The 19,950-nt window shown below is 30.8% G+C and overlaps 1 protein-coding gene across 1 annotated transcript in view; it reads left to right on the top strand.

The window, feature by feature from the left end:
• The first annotated feature begins 5,152 nt into the window (after window positions 1-5,152).
• Window positions 5,153-19,950, top strand: part of LOC111624360 (nucleolysin TIAR-like) — a 240,259-nt gene continuing 225,461 nt past the window's right edge. Inside the window, exon 1 of the mRNA XM_023367189.1 lies at window positions 5,153-5,468. Within this exon, the coding sequence (XP_023222957.1) occupies window positions 5,451-5,468 (18 nt within the window). The 5' untranslated portion in view covers window positions 5,153-5,450. The remainder of the gene's footprint in view (window positions 5,469-19,950) is intronic.

Raw genomic sequence — 19,950 nt, 5'->3', positions numbered from 1 at the left:
TTCACAACAATCTATGAAATTCTAAGTGCAAACAGTAATCTACTTAGCAATTTTTTTCCACCAGAATTACTTAAGAATAATTTCTAATTCTTTAATTATATAAATATATATATATAGGAAAGGTGTAAATTGAAAAATTTTAATGGAGAGTAGGTGACGTGTTTTGTTACCCTTGAGAATTTTTCACTTAAATTACTCAAAATTGTAAGTAATCAGTGGAATATTTTTATGTAATTGCATTTAGAATGAATTTGGAAGTAAAATATCCGATAATTTTAACTCTAGTCGAGTTAAAGACTGATAGTTACAGCTTAATAAATGAAAATGTTCGACAAACGAGAATTAATTAGTTGGATATCTTCTTCTTATGGGTTTGTTTTTTTTTCATTCTCTTAGATTGATTCTTAAATTAGCCATAATGGCATTTAATGTAGTGATTCGATAGTTTCTTAATAATGTTTTAACATCTTAATAAAACTCTATCATCCCTGTTAGAACCATTAGAAGTTAGTAGATATTCGCTTCATTTACATAAATTTAATTACTTGCCAATTATTAGGCTACATTAAGTTATTGAGAATTTCATAGAAGGGGTGAAGCTAACCTGTGCTATTTATTTGTTCTGTAGTTCGATTAAATATTTGCTAATTAATATTTTGCTAGAAATTTTGGTTTATAATACTCTACCCGAGTTTTACGAAATATCTCATTAAGAGGTGTATATCAAAGCAGTTTCGCCCACTCTCCAATTAGGATAGTTCCTAAGATTATTAAGTTGGCAGAGAACGAGATCTATTACAATAACTTAAATGCTTCGTTGGGTTATTAATTACGAGCGGAGAGAACTCGCAAGAAATTCTCTATTATTCGTATAATGTCGAAAATTAATTGAACTAATGGGCAACGAGATTTAAATGTATGCTCTTAACTATAAGGTTAATGTATTGGTTAGTTTCTGTAACGATATGAATTACAGTCTTTAAATAAAAAAATAAAAAGAAAGAAAAAAAATAATAGCCAATCATAATGACAAAGTGTAAAAATTTGTCATCAATTAAAGATGAAAAATTCGTGTTGAATTTTTCTCTTAATAAAAAAAAAAAATAATAATAATAATACAAGGGGAGGGAGCGATCGAGATCTTTAAAGTCCGAGTGTATTGTAAGGTGAAAATAAAGTAATTTATAATTTTAAAATAATAAAAAAAAATATCTGTTTTCTCCCCTTTTTTCTAAGTCTTTGAGAAGAGATGAATGATGTCTTTGAGATTGAAGAAAAGTCTAATTTTTTTTATTATTTAAAGCTGTTAATTATGTCTATATGAAGTAAAGTATTAATGCATTATACATATTTGAAGCTTGCTGTAAAATAAATTATGGAAAATAATGCATTTATAGATATATATTGTATATAAAATAATTAAAAAAAAAGTAAGGAAGAGAAGAGCTATTCTCCATTTTTTTTTTAAATTTTTGAGACATTTTATTTAAAATAAAATTTTCAAAACACATTATTTAAGAGTGGAAAAAAAAAATAATAATAAATTTATTTTATTAAAAAAATAGCCTGCGAGTCATTTTTAACTACCTTCAATAAATTTTTTTAAAAAAAAAAAGATACGGAGCATAAATTATTTTATTAAATTAATTTTATAGTTAAAATCGCATATTTCTTTATAATTTATTTTTCGTCGTATTAATGGCCGACTTAAGAAAGTAAGATTCTGAACAAGATGGAAGTTTATTAAAATATTTTTAAGCGTATAAAACTGGGTAGAAACTTTCAAAAAGTCGATCTGTATTATAAATCGTTAAGTTTTTTTTCTTTTTTTTTTTTCACTACGTTATAAATTCTACGCGCCTAGAAATCGATAAAATGTATTTCTAAGAGGATTTTTCATCTAACGATATCAAATTTTTTCGTTATTAATCGTAATTTTAAATGTCGAGCTACGTCTAACATCATTATTTCTCGACGGGGTAGCCGCATAAACAGGCAAAGTCGAGAACAACATACAGACACACACACGAACACACACACACACACTACTATGCCTTTATTAGGGACAGCATCACGCCATCTAGTGCACTAAAGTGTTATATATTTTAATGTTGTTTCTGTTCTTTTACGCATCCGTATTTTGAATTTTCTTTTACAGCTTTTTTTTTTACTCGTAACACAGCTTTACAGTATTTTATAGGATCTTAAATCAAAGTGAAAATTTTCTTATGGACACGGCGACTTTAAATACGTGGCATTTATATTCGAATGCATACTGTAAATTTCCAGCTTTTGTATATATTAATTATACGGTTATTTACGGTGTAAATTCTTAATTATTATATAAAATTCCAAGCGTTTTATTTTAATTGAAATCATCGATTTTTATTTATACCAAGAAGAAAATGGTAAATTTTCTTTATTCGTTTTAAACAAATGCGACTCTTCGAATCATAAATTACCTTATTCGGCCACACCTCGACGTTGTTTTTAAGGAAAAAAAAACACCCCGTGTTTTTTTTTGGTGTTATTTTTAAATAAACGTTTCCTCTTTTTTTTCAGATTAAAATTGGAGGAATTTTTTTTTTTTTAAAAATTCTCGAACAGAAATTAATAGATTTTAAGTGGTGTTCTATTAATATTTATCTATATTTATGTAGTGTTGTTGAATAGGTAAAAGTAATTGTTAAACGTAATTACCGGTTATTGAATTTGAAGAAGTTGATTCTATCATAATTGTTCGTTGCTCCTGTTTTCAGCAACTTATTTAATAATTTATGGAATCATTATTAAATTGTGTTTTGTGATCGTAAATCTTTTTCCGTATTTATCTTTTACAAAAGAAAAGAACTATATTGATTTATTTAGTACAAGTAAAGGTTTCTTAACTCTTGGAGGACGACAACAAAGATTCTTTTGTATAATATAAAAAATGAGAAATCTCGTGATTGTTCCGAAAATTCTCGATATTTCAGTTTTATCTTCTAATTTCTTTTTCATTGCTTAAACTTGAAACATTTTTTTTTTCTTTTTCCTTCTCCCTCCACGTCTTTTTTTCTACCCCGAAACGAATTTATAAAGTTACTTTTAGTATCGTCATTAAAGAAATCCGCATTTTTTTTTCTACACTTATTATTTATTTCGATTATTTTTCAATTCCTCATCCAAGATTTGATAAGTGTTACAACGTGTGTGTTGGCAATAACATATTTACCATTGCCAAAATGAGATTCTTAATAAGATTTACGTGAAATATATATATATATATATATATATATATATATATTTTAAAATAATTATTAAGGATTTTTCTGAGGGGGAGTTAAGTTACATTTCAGAATGATTGCTTTGACAATCAGTCATTCGAGATATTCGTGAAATTCATTTAAAAATTAAAAATAATTAATTTTTTTCCTATAATCGAAACGAAAACATTAACAGTTTTCGAATGAAATTATTTTCTATGGTTTTTTAATCTTACAACATTTTTATATCGATCAATATTTACATACCTGAGTTAATAAGGTTTGGTTCGAAAGTAGTAGAGTGTGAAATCAAAGATTAAAAACAAAAAAAAAAGTTATAAATGAAACAAAGTAATCCGAATCTTTTTATCTTGAACTATTCGTTTAATAGAATATTATCTAAAATGTTTAAATGTAAATACAGAAGTCTCTTTTTTTCTATTATTTTTTACGGCCGCAACAATATTCACGATTGTGAAAAGTCATTATTCTATTGTCTGAGATGATCTATGGAAATTTATGCGTGTTCTTAAATATGATTGATCATCTTGCAGAATTGGTTATTGAATTCGTTCGAATTATTCAGTCCTTTCGTGGAGATGTTGTAATTGAACCTTCCCTCCTCCCTTTAACAATCGCGTATTTATAGAAACGGGTATATAGAATAATATTTCACGGTGTTTATTCTGATAAAATTCTGATATTCGTTACAGTCGAGCGAATATCGAATGATCGATCCATTAAGAAGTACATCAATCTTCGCATAGATATTAAGCCGAACTTCGCAGGCCTAAAACTCAGCCTGTCATAATTCGTTGGTTCAATAAGCTTAAAATAATTAATGTAATGGCACGCGATTAACGTGCGTATCTCACGATGTCGTGTAGACAAGATATTGAATAACAGACTGCATTCTTTCATGTAGCGTAATGACGAGAACGAGTAGGCGTCATTTACAAGCAGTTTAATAGGCCTGAATATGATAGATTGTTAAGGTTTCATTCCGTCATAAATAATACAGCACAATTATATTTTGATTATAACAAGCGCGCATTAGTTCTTTTTTCATGCGCGCGCGCGCGCACTTCTAACTCTCTCTCCCCCCCGTCCGCGTCGTTCGAGATACGGGACGAAAAATTTTTCTCCTCTTTCCAGTGACGTCACTAGTCTTTGGATGCACCTTAATTGGGATACAATTAAGATTGATTGCGAACTTAATTGATATCTGGAGGTGGCAAAACTGTCATCGCAGTACTCTCGCCGACTTTATTGATTAGTGGGTGTCGCACACTTTCTTTTCAATTTCCTTTCATGACGTATAAAAAGACGGAGCCTGTGGCCTAGGAGGTCCCAGAGTAAACCTTAGCTTGGAAGAAACAAGTGTCGTCTATGGCAAATTAAGGGATTCGTTTTTCGCGTCGCCCGAAATTCTTCAACATAAATCATACGCCGTAGATTCAAAAAGAAAAAAAAATTCTCTCATGACCACCAGTAAATTACCCTCCACCTGTTCTTATCCGTGGTTCCGATGAGAAACGCACCGATTGCGTGCTGCGCACCCTTTAACCCCCATCCCCTAGGCAGCGATTACTATCGATCTGACTTTGGCTAAAATTTCCTCCAGGCCAAAAAAAAAAAAAAAAGGATCCTGCTGATACTCGGAATGCTTCATATTATATCCATTGTAAAAACTCGAATAAATTCATTGGTTATTTAAATATAACCAAAGTAGTAACGGCGTTTTTACGTATCCATCTTTCATCAGAAACGTTTAAAAAATAAATAAATAAGGGGAGAACAATCGCGCCCCGATCTATATTTTCATTACGAAGGAACGGAAATTGCCAACACGAAAGTTTCCGAATATTTTAGATTTTTGTCGCGTATTAAAGAATAAAAAAATATATTTAAAAAAAAATGGTAGGTGCCATAGCTCGCACGCGCAATAATTCAAAGTCGGGGTATTAACGGATCCGCCGCCAGACTGGTCTTCCCTCGGAAACTCATGGCATCGACGAATTCGGCGGAAAATGCGCCTGCGCAATAACTTGTCTCCTTCCCGATACGAAATTTCCACATTCATTTTTACATCCAGTTCGTTTTCAGCGTTTACCGACTCGTTTTTGGTTGCGGTAAATCGAATGCGAATAAATCTGCCGTGTTGTTCGAGTTTAGAGACGAAAATCTTCTGATATCGATGGCGTAATGTTTCCTCAGGCATTGGTGAGTTTAAATGGGTTGATTAATGGTTTATAAATAAGATTGACGGGCGTTAATAGTAGAGGGTGAGTTTCTTTGGATGCGCGATTGATTTCGAATCTGGCGCTAGATTTCACCTAGGACCACGCGCGCGCGCACATGTCGGCGCCGTAGGATCGACGTCCGACTTGCTCTCAGTCAGTCGTTCGGCCTGTCTAACTGTCGCACACAACACACACACTCTCTCTGTCTCTCTCTCTCTCTCTCTCTCTCTTTCTCTCTTTCTCTCTCTTTCGCATACACACACACGGTACATACACCTATTTTTCCGTCTGTCACACACCTCTCTCTCCACACATATCATCCTTATATATATACGGTACTTCTAATAGATATATATATACATACATATATATATATATATATATATATACATTCGTTCGTACTTTCGTAGATTACAATATACTCTTTGTATTTGTGACTGTCCGTCTGAAATCGGGCGGCCTTCTGTTCTACTTGAATGCCCGTTGTACAGGAGATGCAGTGGACGGCCTTGTCGACATGGTGCAACCCACCGCTGGTCTGGGTGAGTACTTTTTTTTGGCAACTTTGATCGCGTTAGGCTTAAGGGTTCGGTTCTTCGGCCGCTGGAGAAGGGAAGAGGACGTTCGCTCTCCTTCACCGTGGACCTATCTGGCGGGATTTCTCACCGTCTGGCGCAATTAAGGGTCTATCGTCGCGCCGAATCATCGACCAATTTAATTATTTAGCGACTTAGTGTATTAATCTCCGATGGCAGACGTTCCTCTTACCGTTTTCGCGCCCAAACCGGATGTTGTTATTAACTGTCACTTCGATACGTATCGATTTAACTTTGGGGGGGAAAAAGTTTGCCACGAATCCCCTGAAAAACCCGTATTGCTCTAGGCGAAATTTTAATCCTTGCCAGTTAGCGGAGGGGAATTTGCACGTGTGCACTTTAGATGACAGTTAAGGAAAGTAATGATAGTAAAAAGTCGCGTAGATGGAAGAGAAAAATGTTCGATTCCACGCAAGAAAATACTATCTCATAAGTGGAAATGGAATTCATAGATTCCGTCATCATTAATTCATCAGGATAGAAGGATCTGTGATGAATCAATGACTTTCTGATAGAGTGCATCTGTAGAGTGGTAGAAGGAGCAGTTAGCAGAAGTCAGACTGCTGAATATATATATATATATATATCTGTATATATGTATAATAATAATAACAATAATAATACTTATTCATAAGCTAGCTTGAAAATTATTTTTTAAACTGTGTATAAACCTTCAATTTTAACGTATTTAATATTTAGTAATGTAAAATGTGGGAACTTACCCAGAATAGAGAGAATTTTCTTTTCTAAAGACAGGTTGATATGACAGAAAGCAGTTTATAAGATCCACTGACACCAAAGACTTGTCAGAGTGTGTTTCTCAATAAGAGGATGGCGAGAATTTTAAATACATAACACGAACTGGACGTATAAATTAAGAGGAAAATGGAATAAAACGGAAACTGTTATCGCCAGCTTATTCCGAAGGGGAAATTTTTATCCGTTATCAATAACTTTTGATACAATAATTATAATTATGGAATTAATTTTGTTATGCGTCAAGACCTCGTAGCAAGAACTAACTAGATTTATTGAAAGTCTAATTAACAATCAACACCGTAAGTTATCTAGTAAAAATTTAAAACTAGAAGCGCAAGGATTTATTGATCGACCGAAACACTTGAGGGAATTATTTCCAATGTTATTTTAAAAGGAAAGTAGAATGTTAATATGGATGATAAGCGATCCGCTTGACCTTTCGTTGTTTAATTAGTTAAGCGATTGTTTCATAGACAAGTCAGCTTTATTCACAACAATCTATGAAATTCTAAGTGCAAACAGTAATCTACTTAGCAATTTTTTTCCACCAGAATTACTTAAGAATAATTTCTAATTCTTTAATTATATAAATATATATATATAGGAAAGGTGTAAATTGAAAAATTTTAATGGAGAGTAGGTGACGTGTTTTGTTACCCTTGAGAATTTTTCACTTAAATTACTCAAAATTGTAAGTAATCAGTGGAATATTTTTATGTAATTGCATTTAGAATGAATTTGGAAGTAAAATATCCGATAATTTTAACTCTAGTCGAGTTAAAGACTGATAGTTACAGCTTAATAAATGAAAATGTTCGACAAACGAGAATTAATTAGTTGGATATCTTCTTCTTATGGGTTTGTTTTTTTTTCATTCTCTTAGATTGATTCTTAAATTAGCCATAATGGCATTTAATGTAGTGATTCGATAGTTTCTTAATAATGTTTTAACATCTTAATAAAACTCTATCATCCCTGTTAGAACCATTAGAAGTTAGTAGATATTCGCTTCATTTACATAAATTTAATTACTTGCCAATTATTAGGCTACATTAAGTTATTGAGAATTTCATAGAAGGGGTGAAGCTAACCTGTGCTATTTATTTGTTCTGTAGTTCGATTAAATATTTGCTAATTAATATTTTGCTAGAAATTTTGGTTTATAATACTCTACCCGAGTTTTACGAAATATCTCATTAAGAGGTGTATATCAAAGCAGTTTCGCCCACTCTCCAATTAGGATAGTTCCTAAGATTATTAAGTTGGCAGAGAACGAGATCTATTACAATAACTTAAATGCTTCGTTGGGTTATTAATTACGAGCGGAGAGAACTCGCAAGAAATTCTCTATTATTCGTATAATGTCGAAAATTAATTGAACTAATGGGCAACGAGATTTAAATGTATGCTCTTAACTATAAGGTTAATGTATTGGTTAGTTTCTGTAACGATATGAATTACAGTCTTTAAATAAAAAAATAAAAAGAAAGAAAAAAAATAATAGCCAATCATAATGACAAAGTGTAAAAATTTGTCATCAATTAAAGATGAAAAATTCGTGTTGAATTTTTCTCTTAATAAAAAAAAAAATAATAATAATAATAATACTTATTCATAAGCTAGCTTGAAAATTATTNAGTCAGACTGCTGAATATATATATATATATATATCTGTATATATGTATAATAATAATAACAATAATAATACTTATTCATAAGCTAGCTTGAAAATTATTTTTTAAACTGTGTATAAACCTTCAATTTTAACGTATTTAATATTTAGTAATGTAAAATGTGGGATGGTTACGTGACGTATTTTTCATTGAGAGAAATTAGTATTGTATCAAATGTTTATAGACACTTTGGAAAGCCATCCCAGTGTTTATTATTATTATAGACTGTGTAACCTAGACTTATCACGAATGTCTTCCTCGGTGCAGATTCGTATCCTTAACTACATCTATCTGAAGTTTGGCCATCATATAATTGCATCGCTATCTTATCGCTTAAATAATGATTAAATACGAACTGTATCGATTCGGATTTAGGATCTACAAATCTTTATTTGCGAAAAATCTTTTTAATTTAGATATTTAGAGAGATTTCTAATTCGAGTATTAAAGTTTGTTTTTGACTGTAGGCAATTCTTGTTAGTGTTATTTGATAATATCGCAGCTTATTCGTCTCCTTTGACTTAAAAACGGGATTATGAAATTCCATTTTTTTCTTTTCTAAATTAAACATAGTTCTAGGCCTACTTTAATAGGAAACTGTGATATTTAATAGGTAAATTATCCTTGTTTTAAAGCCTAATTTTTATGTGTATCAAGAACTTAAATACGCTGTAAATTATTATTTTAATTATTTAAAATAAAAATACGTTTAATTTTTATAATATAATAGTGAATTTCTCATTTTATCTCGTAGAGAAATGGCAAAAGTTTAGTCTATTTGATTTTTTCAATATCCAGGATAAAGATTAAAGTCTAAAAAGTTTGCTACTATTCTGGAATAGAGATTTCCAGTATATCAATTTACAGTTAAACCGAAATTCGGTTTAGTAGCCACTACTTTTATATATATATATATATATATATATATTTGGTAAATTGTTCAGAACATTCTTCTTGAGTCTTTTTTTTTTCTTTCTTCTCTTCATTTCTTTCAAGTTGTTTAAACGAACTGTAACCCAGGAAGTAGGTCTGAATCACTCGCTGAATTCGGTAGTGAGTACCGACGGGATCAGATGATGCGATTTTAGTACTTTGACAGAGTACAGGGCAGTAAATTATATTGGTTTGCCCGAAGGATGTTGGAAAATTCGTCCGATCTTTTCCATTCTTTACTCCTGCCGACCCACCAACTTAAGTGGAAATTTGAGTGTAGTCGTCTTCAGATCAATACACCGTGTGGTATCAGTCTTTAGAACTTCACTCTGATACACCTGAAGGATCCAGTATCTTCAGCTATCAATGGTGGACCTAGATTACCATTAAATCCCAAATGGTGGAATAAAGAAAGTAAGGCCGTGTCGAAATCTCACCTAGATAGCGAGTGGCAAAAGGGAAAGATAGAATGCGTTTCGTATTTAGAGATATTTTTGGCTATTGTTTATATATTGGATTCGATTCTCGAGATTTAAAATTAAAATTTATGAAAGACTCGATGAAGGCGACCGAGTAATTCACGACGATTTACCTTAAAGAAGAAAATTAAGGATTATACGATTCTTTAAACACGTCCCCTACAGCTTTACTTAATCATTTAGTCTTATTAGACTTTAATTCTACTGGAAATCTTTGTTCTTTGATTAATTAGCTCGAAAATGGGTAGCGAGAGTGTCAACTTATAGGCATTAGATACTAGATACGAAACTTGTCTCCAAGAAGAGTGTTCAGTGTTCCGTTACTGTTAACTCAGCTGAAGGTAATTTCCTCGGCTTTGCCGGTCCGAGGACAGAGATTCTGGAAGGAGATCTAGTCCCGGAGGGTGAACAAACTCATTAATGTAACGAGCTACAAGTTGTTAGGATAAAGGACTCGGAGTGAAGCCACTTCAACGCTCTGCTGACACACCCCTGATGCCCATAGCTTGACTAGGCGTTGCTCTCAACTCGACGATACTCTTTCGCTACTTTAGTTGTTGTAGCATTTATATGGATGCTTGCATCTTGGGATTTAAGCTTTTTTGTTGTTAATGAGTATAATTTGGATACATTGTGCTGAGTCGACTATTGTTGCATATGATTACCAATGTTATTCTCGCGACTCTTTCGACTCTCTTTCTTAAAAGCACTACAGGAACGATATGTACGTAATTTACTTTCCTTGTAAAAAATTTATTTAAAGAAAAAACAGGAAATTAAGTATATCTTAAACACCAGAACCTACTTATTCTTCTCTTTCAATGAAATCTTATAGAAATAGAAGTATAATATTAATTTGTTTTTTCATTATTAAATTAATATTTAGAAGCTTTAATAATTTAGAGTGACAATTTAATAAATGCCTAAAATTGTTTAAAAGTTTATTATGCGTGCCATTGAACACGGAAGAGTTTATTTTTAATAGTGAACAGCATGAAATTAATGTAAAAATAGCGTTTAATATTGCAAGTAAAAATTACTGATAGATCTTACTTTTTACTTTTAAAGCACATTTTGGAAGTGCTGATTCAGGTCATTAACAGGTTCCTCATCGTCATCTGACTGACTTCTTTGAACTACTACAAAACGTTAATTCATTGCTTTGCGCTTCACTTAGCGGAATAATTTCGTAAGGAGGATTATTTTTCTTATCCTCAACTTAAATATAAGTAATCAGTTCATTTCAATGAACAGATCACTTAAATAGATTCTAGTTGATTACGATTGGGACTGGAACAAATTAAAATCTCATAATTGTCAACATCCGACTTTCTGTATCTACAAAGAAGCACTTATTTTATTTAGATTTCAGAACTTAAACCCCTCCTCCTCCTCCATTAAAATTCGGCCGGATGATTTCAATTTTATCTTTAGATCATCGCGTACAAGCCCTATTTATTAAGCATATTGATGTAATTTAATAGAAGTTTTTAATCCTCAAACTAATCACGTATTATTATAAATTAAGCCAGATTTACGACGGTGACTCGTCGTGGTAAGTAGATTTAGTAAACGTAAATTCACGTTTCCGTAATTAAATTTCATAAATTTATACATCATAAATATAGTTTACCAAATATTTAGGCCTAGGTGTGATGTCCCAAATATTTAGATAAAGTTACTGCATCTCTGCTCCTTCCTCTTATCATCATATTTTATTCTTCTCCTCCTCGTACTCTGCAGTTTAGATTTCTCTTCTGGAACTTTCCGAATCCTAGTCTTTTTCAAATCTAAAGATGACTGGGTCACGGGTGATGATACGTTATCGAATACCGAATGGAAATAGCCTATCCGTCAAGATAGGTCTCAACTCTTTGGGTTAGAAAGATTCCTTCACATAGATTTAGATTTAGAACGAAAGTTTGATGTGTTTCTAGACAATAAATGATGGAATTGTAAAGAAGAGAGAGTTGTTTAGATTATAATAACTGTTTTCCTACGCCATTTGAATTTATTGTCATTGATTATTTCGTTTTCTCTTCAATTTTCTACAGAAATTTTATTTTTTTCGAATATTTCTAATGCATAAAACAAAACCATCTATTATAAATTTATTCACGCGTCGAAACGTTTTATTTATTATTATTAATTAAATATTTTGTAACACATTAAATATACTGTATAAAATATAATAGAATTCAGTATAGATTAACAATTTAAATATATTTATTATAATTAATGAAGTAAAAATCTAATTAATCTACAAATTTATGATTACTTTCTGCTTACTTATGCTGAACATTAAAACAAAAGATGATGATGATGATGATTTATAATTTTAAAAGAAAATATATTGGCGTGTTTTTTTTAAATAAATATAAATTTAGAAATCTTTTTTTGATTAATATATTTTATAAACTATTAAATACTAGGCATAATACTGCAAATATTTAGATAAATTCACTTGGTCTCTTTCGCTTCCACTTATCACTATATTTTATTCTTTATTACTTTTATTCATAAAGGCAGAAAAGAAAAGAGTAATATAACTAGTATTTTTGTTGAAAATTATTTTCTGATATTGTAAAAATATTATTTAGTATCATCACAACTAGTGATTAGATTCCTACTGTTGTTTCTTTTTCTCCCCTCTCTCTCTTGTTGTTGTTGTTTGCTCCTTTACAAAATAGTCATTTGTATGTATAGTTGAATGCCGGAAAATAAAGGAATTAATTAGAAATGGCTGCATTTTGATTGGTTTAATTGAACCGAATCGAAAATTCTTTTTTCTTTTATTCCAACCTCTCTAATTTCAATAAATAAAAGTTAAATCATCTATTTGTGGAATTGTTATACTTTAGCCTTGTTTGATTATATATAAACATTTCTTATCTTGAAATTACCGCTCGTTCGGTCCAGGTGAATTTTTAATTAATTGTTTTAAAAATTAATTTTTTTCACATAAAAGTAATTCGCGTATCCTAATGTTCGACGTTTATTATGAAAGTAAAGATAATTAGTTTTTAAAAATTTTTAAATCGAGTGATGGTATAATAATAATAATAATAATGGTTATATTTATCAGTATATATATAATGTATGCAACAATTATGATAAAAATTTTTCAGATATGTTAACGTATCCCTTTACACGAAATTCTTTATTGTTATAGCTTAATTAAACCGGTTGAACAAATATTTGTAAAGTGCATATTTACGTTCTTGTCTTATGTTTGGAAGCAAACCATTAATTATAACGTTATTGCAAATTCTGCAAATATAATTAATATAAACGATATAAAAGTAGACGTTTAAAACGTTTTACTTGTTGTCTTTCAACACGTTTTACTTGGAAATAAACGGGAGGGGAAGGAAATCGAAAACAGGAGCCAAATCCTATCAAACTCGTATGACGTCAAAATATGCGCGTTATTGGTTTCATTGAGGTGAAATGTGGTTTATCTGTCGCCTGTATACGGAACGACGATATATCAGACGACAAAGGACAACGAGAAATTAGCCGTAATGTCCTGTCTTGTTCACTTAGTTTCGACGTCATGAAAATTATACGAAACGAAATGTTTGGTTGATTCTACGCTGCTGCGGCTAACAGCGACCGAGTCCATACCACGAATTCCATTCAAAAGCCTGCAACTCTATAGCCAAGGAAAGTTATCATACTCCATTAGGGAATGGTGTGCTAATGTACCGATGCACTGCGTTCCTTTGTAACCACAGCAGACTGGACGTCTGATTCTATATGCGACATTGTTAGTGTCATTGCTCAAGCAATCGTGATTCGAACAACCGAATTGAATGCACCCCCTTCGATATTAGCTAGTTGTGCGCATTTTACCTTAGATTTTCGCTTTGAATAAACTCCAATATAGTCTTACCGGTAGAAATAAGTGGAATTTTCTTTTTTAAATTTTATTTTTCGACCTAAATAAATTCGAAAAAATACGAATTTAGACATTTTAAATTTATTTATTTTTTTATTTTTTTCGGACGAAATTCTCTAATGGAGAAGTAGTTTTGTCGTATGTAATTATTTTAAATTATATTTATCAGTGTTTTCGGAATGCATTGTGTTTCAGTCGAGATTATTAGCTTCCTTCTGTTGTTTCTTTTGGTAATTGTATTGATTCTCATAGAGGAAAAAATAAAAATAAAAAAAATAAATAACTAGACATTGCTGAATTTTAAAAATATTTATCATCGTTTTGTAGACCTATTTCTTTAGATATTATATGCCGATATAAATCAATGTCCTATTTATGAAATCGAATGTGGAAAAGATATCAATTTAAAGGATTTTTTTGTATAGATCAATAGCGGTATTGTCTAAATTTATTGAGCAACTGGAAGTATCTTCTCGGAAATCAAAACGGATAAGAGATTAAGATCACTTAATCAAGGGAATTTTTATTGATAAACATTTATAAAACCGAAATAACATTAATACATTGCATTTAAGTTATTTGACTTAAAACTGACGAAGAAGAAGCAACTGATGCTCTTCAGCATCTAAAGATTTGAATCAGCATCCTTCTAAGAGAACTTCGTATCGTAATGAAGATCTCTCGGAAGGATGCTGATGCAAATCTTTAAATATCGAAGAACATCATTTTTCTTTTTTTATTAAATTTATTTTAAAATTTAGCTAAATTATACGACGGAGAAGCGATTTATTTACTTTAAAAAAAAAAAACGCTTTATTACTTTGAAAAATATCTTTTTAAGACTTGATTGTGTAAAACGAATTAAATGCGATTACGATTTTAAAGAAGTTTATCTTCTCGATGTAATTTAAAGAGTTAAACATTCGTCATACATCCTCTATTCATCCGTGGTTGATTAAAAATAAATGGTTATTGCCTGAATATTATTTTATGGAGCGGATCGTAGTGAATGCATTTGTGAAGCGAATTGCTAGATGAACTGTGTTAAATACTGACTAGGATGTCATTACTGTTTGATCAACGTGCTTAATCGATGGAGTGAAATAAGAAAAATTGCTTAGAAAAATAGAATTTATCACTTCTTAAATGTAAGCGGGATTTTTAACTAAACTTTATCAAAAAGTGTTCTTCTAATTGCATCTAACGGATAATGGATTGTGTGAATTTATTTTATTTTTAAATTTTTATGCATAAAATATATTTAAAAGTATATTTTTATTAAGAATTTTTACTTAATTATAAAATCTTTGTTATAATACTCCCTTTTCTTTAGCTATTGTTTCAATTGGAGGGAGGGAGGGAGATGGAGAGAGTACATTATAAATTTTAATAATTAAATGTTTTTTGATCGCATGATAAAATATGAAAGTTATTCTATTTTCAAGATTAATTTTATATAAAAGTAGTTCGGCGAATCTCTCCTAATAAAATATTTGTAGAGTATTTTTCAGTCCGTGTAACTTAGTAATAATGAGTAAAAAAAATATTAAAAAAATAGGAAAAAAATCAAAGCAGATTTTTATCTGTTTAAGGATATTGAATAGTTGACTAAGTAATGCTTTTTAGAAATAAGCGAGATAATGTAAAAACGTAGAATAAATAAACATATTAAAGATGAGATGGCATTGTGCGGCCGCAACCGTATCCACGCTTATTATGTTCAAGTTTACTGTAATTAAAGTTGACAGCACAATGTCGCTCGGTGTTTGTAATTGAAATTAAATTATATTTCAAGTCCTCTTAAAGGTAAGACGACTCCAAAAATATAACTGAGATAGGAATTATGACCTCCCATCAGTTAACTATCGTAAGATTCGTAAAGACTTCTCCACAAACGTTTGGAAAAGAATGATTTTTTTTTTCTTTTAACAAACTTGCATAAATACATAAATTTGATAGTGTATAAAGAAGAAGAGAGTTTTTTAACTTTTTAATAGGAAAAAGAATTCAATTTTTCTTATATTCGCTTGGAGATTTCTGTACTGTTAAGCGGTTAAAAATTGTAAAATTTTTAACTAGGATGGATTGTATCAGTTTAACTATCAAATTTTCTAAATAAATGCATTAAAATTATATAACGAAATAGTCATTTAATGGGATATTTACATGCAGCAAATATCAAGAAAGAAGGGTTCTTTCTCGGAGTCTTTTGTATTTGCTGTATTAGAGCCTATTGTGTGCTGTTTCCATTCCTATTTCATTCACAGAAAATCTATGTTTTGAGAGGGAAATATCTTACTTGAAGCGCTTACATTGGACTCCTCCTTTGAGACATTTAAAGTGGATTCCTTTATTCCGATGGTAAAAGTTGGCCACAGAATTGAATGTCCTATTAAATCGTCGAAAAGGCATTTAAAACTTAGCGAGAAAGTAAAAACATTTTCAACAAATTAGATTAATTAAAGATCATCAAATTTAATTAACGAACTGTTTACGTATAATTTCAATCCAAGGTTTTTATTTCCTTTGTCCCTTGTCAATTGTTACATTGGATTTTCAACTATTATTAGTTCTTGTAGGATTGTAATGCGGATTAACGTTAAAACACGTCTTGCAAGATAATTCGATTTCTTTTAACGATGATTCGAAAAGTTTAAACTTAAAATTGTATTAAGTTCAAAGGGGAAGAAGAGTTATTTTTATTTTAGTTTTTGACGCCGTTCTCCGCTCTCTCTCTCTCTCTCTTTTTTTATTTATAAAATCCAGAAAAATTCGTTTAGATAAATAACAGATTTAAAAGATAACTTTTAATGAAATTAAGAATTAAATGTATTAAATGGCGATTTGCTTCGTAGTCGTTTCTTAAGCCACGTGACGTAGCAAAGTAGCAGCCAATTGTTTGGTTACTGTTGTGAGGATCATATTCTATTTGTACCCATCTGGTCGGGAGAATGTTTGGAGGAGAGCGCGAGAAAGGATGGAGGATCGAGAACCCATCTACAAGAAGCATTTACATGTGTGACAGCAGTCGTAAAACCGACGGCTGCCTCGTTCTTTTTCTTTTCTATACAAGATAGAAAATTCGACTTTGGGACCATAGCCAAAATAAGAACTTATGCGATTTTATTTTGTTTGTTAAAAGTAGAGAAATATTACCACTATCCATTGGAATTTAAAACTTAAAATATTTACGATTGGATTTAAAAAAAAAAAAACGAAGTAAAATAAGCCATACTGTTTGAAGAGGAGAAAATAAATCAAATTTTTACCTTTTCGACAGATTAAGCTCCAAGTGACTCAATGTACGATAATTCAGCAGAGTTTGAAGAACGTCCCGTAATTTTATTTTAAAACCATTACAAATATTCGACCGAGTGGCGCCTTTCTGTACAATTTTTTCTCAACGTGCCTCTGTTAGAATGTTTTTTTTTCCTTTGTATTAAATAGTTTTAAGTGGTTTAAAACAGTAGAGACCAGATTCAGTGGTAGACCATATACGGAATCATCAATATGCAAACGATTTTACAGAAAACATTTGTATTCTGTAAAATTGGTTTGGCTTTATGTTTGAAAACTTATGTATTGCGTTAAGAGATCTATTGCTTAGATAAGGCAACTTAACCCATATTCCATAACTTCGACATTCTACCATTCGAGATTAGGACCCGATTCGGATTGCTCCTATTATTATTCTAGACAGACGTTTGATTTATGCCCTTTCTATACAATATATACGTTTCTTTCTCTGTTTCATTATGCAAGTTTGAAAAAGTACGAGATAAAATCTTTACAAAACTTTATACGTCTGCGATATTTTCTTTAGAGGATAAAATCATGCCCCGGTACTAATTTAGATCGTAATTTTAAGTCATAATCTTTATATGTTATTTCTGTCTGTTTCTTTTTTATACTCGAAGGTCATTACTGAATTAGTAATAAACTGATTGATCGATTAAAACAATTGTCGAAGGATGATTAATTTGAAAAAAAGGGGGAAATTTTTTAAAGTTACTCTGATAAAAAGATCAATGTGTGAATTTTTTCTCTGGTATTATGACTTTTTATGTACTGTACTTCCATTAAATAATTCTTTTGTTATATGTTCCATTTGTGTGATTAAATATTGTATGGAAATTTTAAGTTTATTATGTAATATTGTATTAAAGATTGATACGAATCTAATTATTATTCCCGAGAGGATTCGGAAGAAGAAAATTACAAAATTCTACTGCCCCAATGTAAATTCATCTCGGCAGCAAATTTGGTCTATTCAATGCTTTCAAATATATCTGATTGAAAGCTTGGGATAATCCCAAGAAACATTTATCATCGGGATTTTAAAATGCTTTAGAAAGAAAGAAAGAAAAAGAAATTCGGATCCACCCCATGTTTCTTCCAACAGAAGAATTTTTTTTGAGTACTTTTTCCCTTTTTTCCTCTCATTCCCATAATTCTATCGTGGATCAAAAAATCAAAAAGAATGTTTGAAAAAAAATCAATTTCATGTTTTTAATGAACTTTAAATTTTTAATTGGAAGTATTTTTTTTCTGCCTGAATTCGGTCGAGAGTTTATCTTTCGATTAGAATCACAAAAGCTCCGCTTTATTTTTTTTCTTCTTACTATAAAATTTTTGCGTATGAATCAATAGGAAAAAAATAGCAGTATTCTACTTTCTCCGAAATGAGTTTCCGTTAAAATGATAAAGAAAAAAAAATTATATATATGTATACTTGAATTACACAATATATTGTTGCGAGAAGCAAATAGCAGTGTTTGAAAAACGCATCTTACAATTGGTTTTTTTTTCTTTGTATCTTATCAAAATTCTTATATTTCTATACAAAATGGAATTATTTTAGGCCTATTTACGAATTTTACCGCACGAAAAACGTTTAGAGTGAAAAAATCCTACGCATTAAAACTACAAAAAATAATCATGTAAAACGAGTAAATATTTATTGTGACGTGGTCACAATACCGTGTTGCGATTTTTAATAATATTTTAAATTTATTTAATATAAAAATATATGCTCTCCACCTCAAATTAGTAGTCTCTTTGCCCCTGTACATCATACTTTTCCTGTGAGCAATAGAGTCGTGCCGGTTATCTAACTCCGTTCTGGAGATTAAAGAAGTACAGACATATAAAAAGACAAAACAGACAGACAAACAGATGGACGACAGAGGGAATTTATAGGTCTACGATGTTTTCAAATTGCAGCCCAATTAGAATTTCTATTTCAGATTGGTTCTTACAGATTTTTCTACGCGGAGGAATTGTCGATAGATTTTTTTATAAGCGATTTATTTTCCTTGTTTCTGACGTCTGTACGCGGTTGTGAACAGATTTTTATCAACAACTTTAACAATTCTTGGAAGTCGGACGTCATCGTTGAAACTTTATCGCCACGAGCTTATATTTATTTGAAAGAACAATGTGGCTTGTTTCGAACAATGTTGCCGTTCAGATCAACGGTTGAACGATTAAATGTCATCCAGTCGATAGGGAGAGGACATGTCGGGACCTGCTCGGTCGTTTATTGATTAATGGTCTATAGTGTATTTAACAATCAATCTGGAAGCTGATCGTGTTGCTGCATCACGCTATCATCTCGGTCTATTCTGCTCTTGATATTCCGATCTACTGGTCTCGGGTTCGATTCTTTCCCATAAAAGATCCACCTTTTTATTTCGCTTCCATTCTCTGTTATTCGATTGAAAATTGCGTATCTGATCGATTTATGCGGTAGACGACTTTACCCAACAAAGGAAAAGAAGGTTTTACGTGTAATTTAAACAGAAGGAAGAAAGGAATTTTTATAAACAAAGTTAGAAATTATCTATAAAATTCGTTCGATTGATTCTTCTCTTTCCTTTTATTTAATTACATGTTTGACGGTTCTTTAAAGTTAATATAACTTATTAAATTGAAACTAGAAGAGTATACTGGTGTTAAATGTGAGTTGTAAACGTGTTTTGGCCTATAAATATTTTCCAATTTTAAATATGAACGGTCCTTTTCCGTGTGCTTTTTTTTTTCTTATGGATATTCTCTTTAAGGAATTCTCAAATGCAATTCATCAATTTAAATTCTTGTGAAATAAATCTGAAAAAAATTA

This window comes from Centruroides sculpturatus, unplaced genomic scaffold, assembly GCF_000671375.1.
Source record: "Centruroides sculpturatus isolate CEXI.00-Female unplaced genomic scaffold, Cexi_2.0 scaffold9, whole genome shotgun sequence".
Classification (NCBI taxonomy): domain Eukaryota; kingdom Metazoa; phylum Arthropoda; class Arachnida; order Scorpiones; family Buthidae; genus Centruroides; species Centruroides sculpturatus.
Note: the sequence above shows the minus strand (reverse complement) of the source record. Positions and strands in the feature narration are given on the sequence as shown.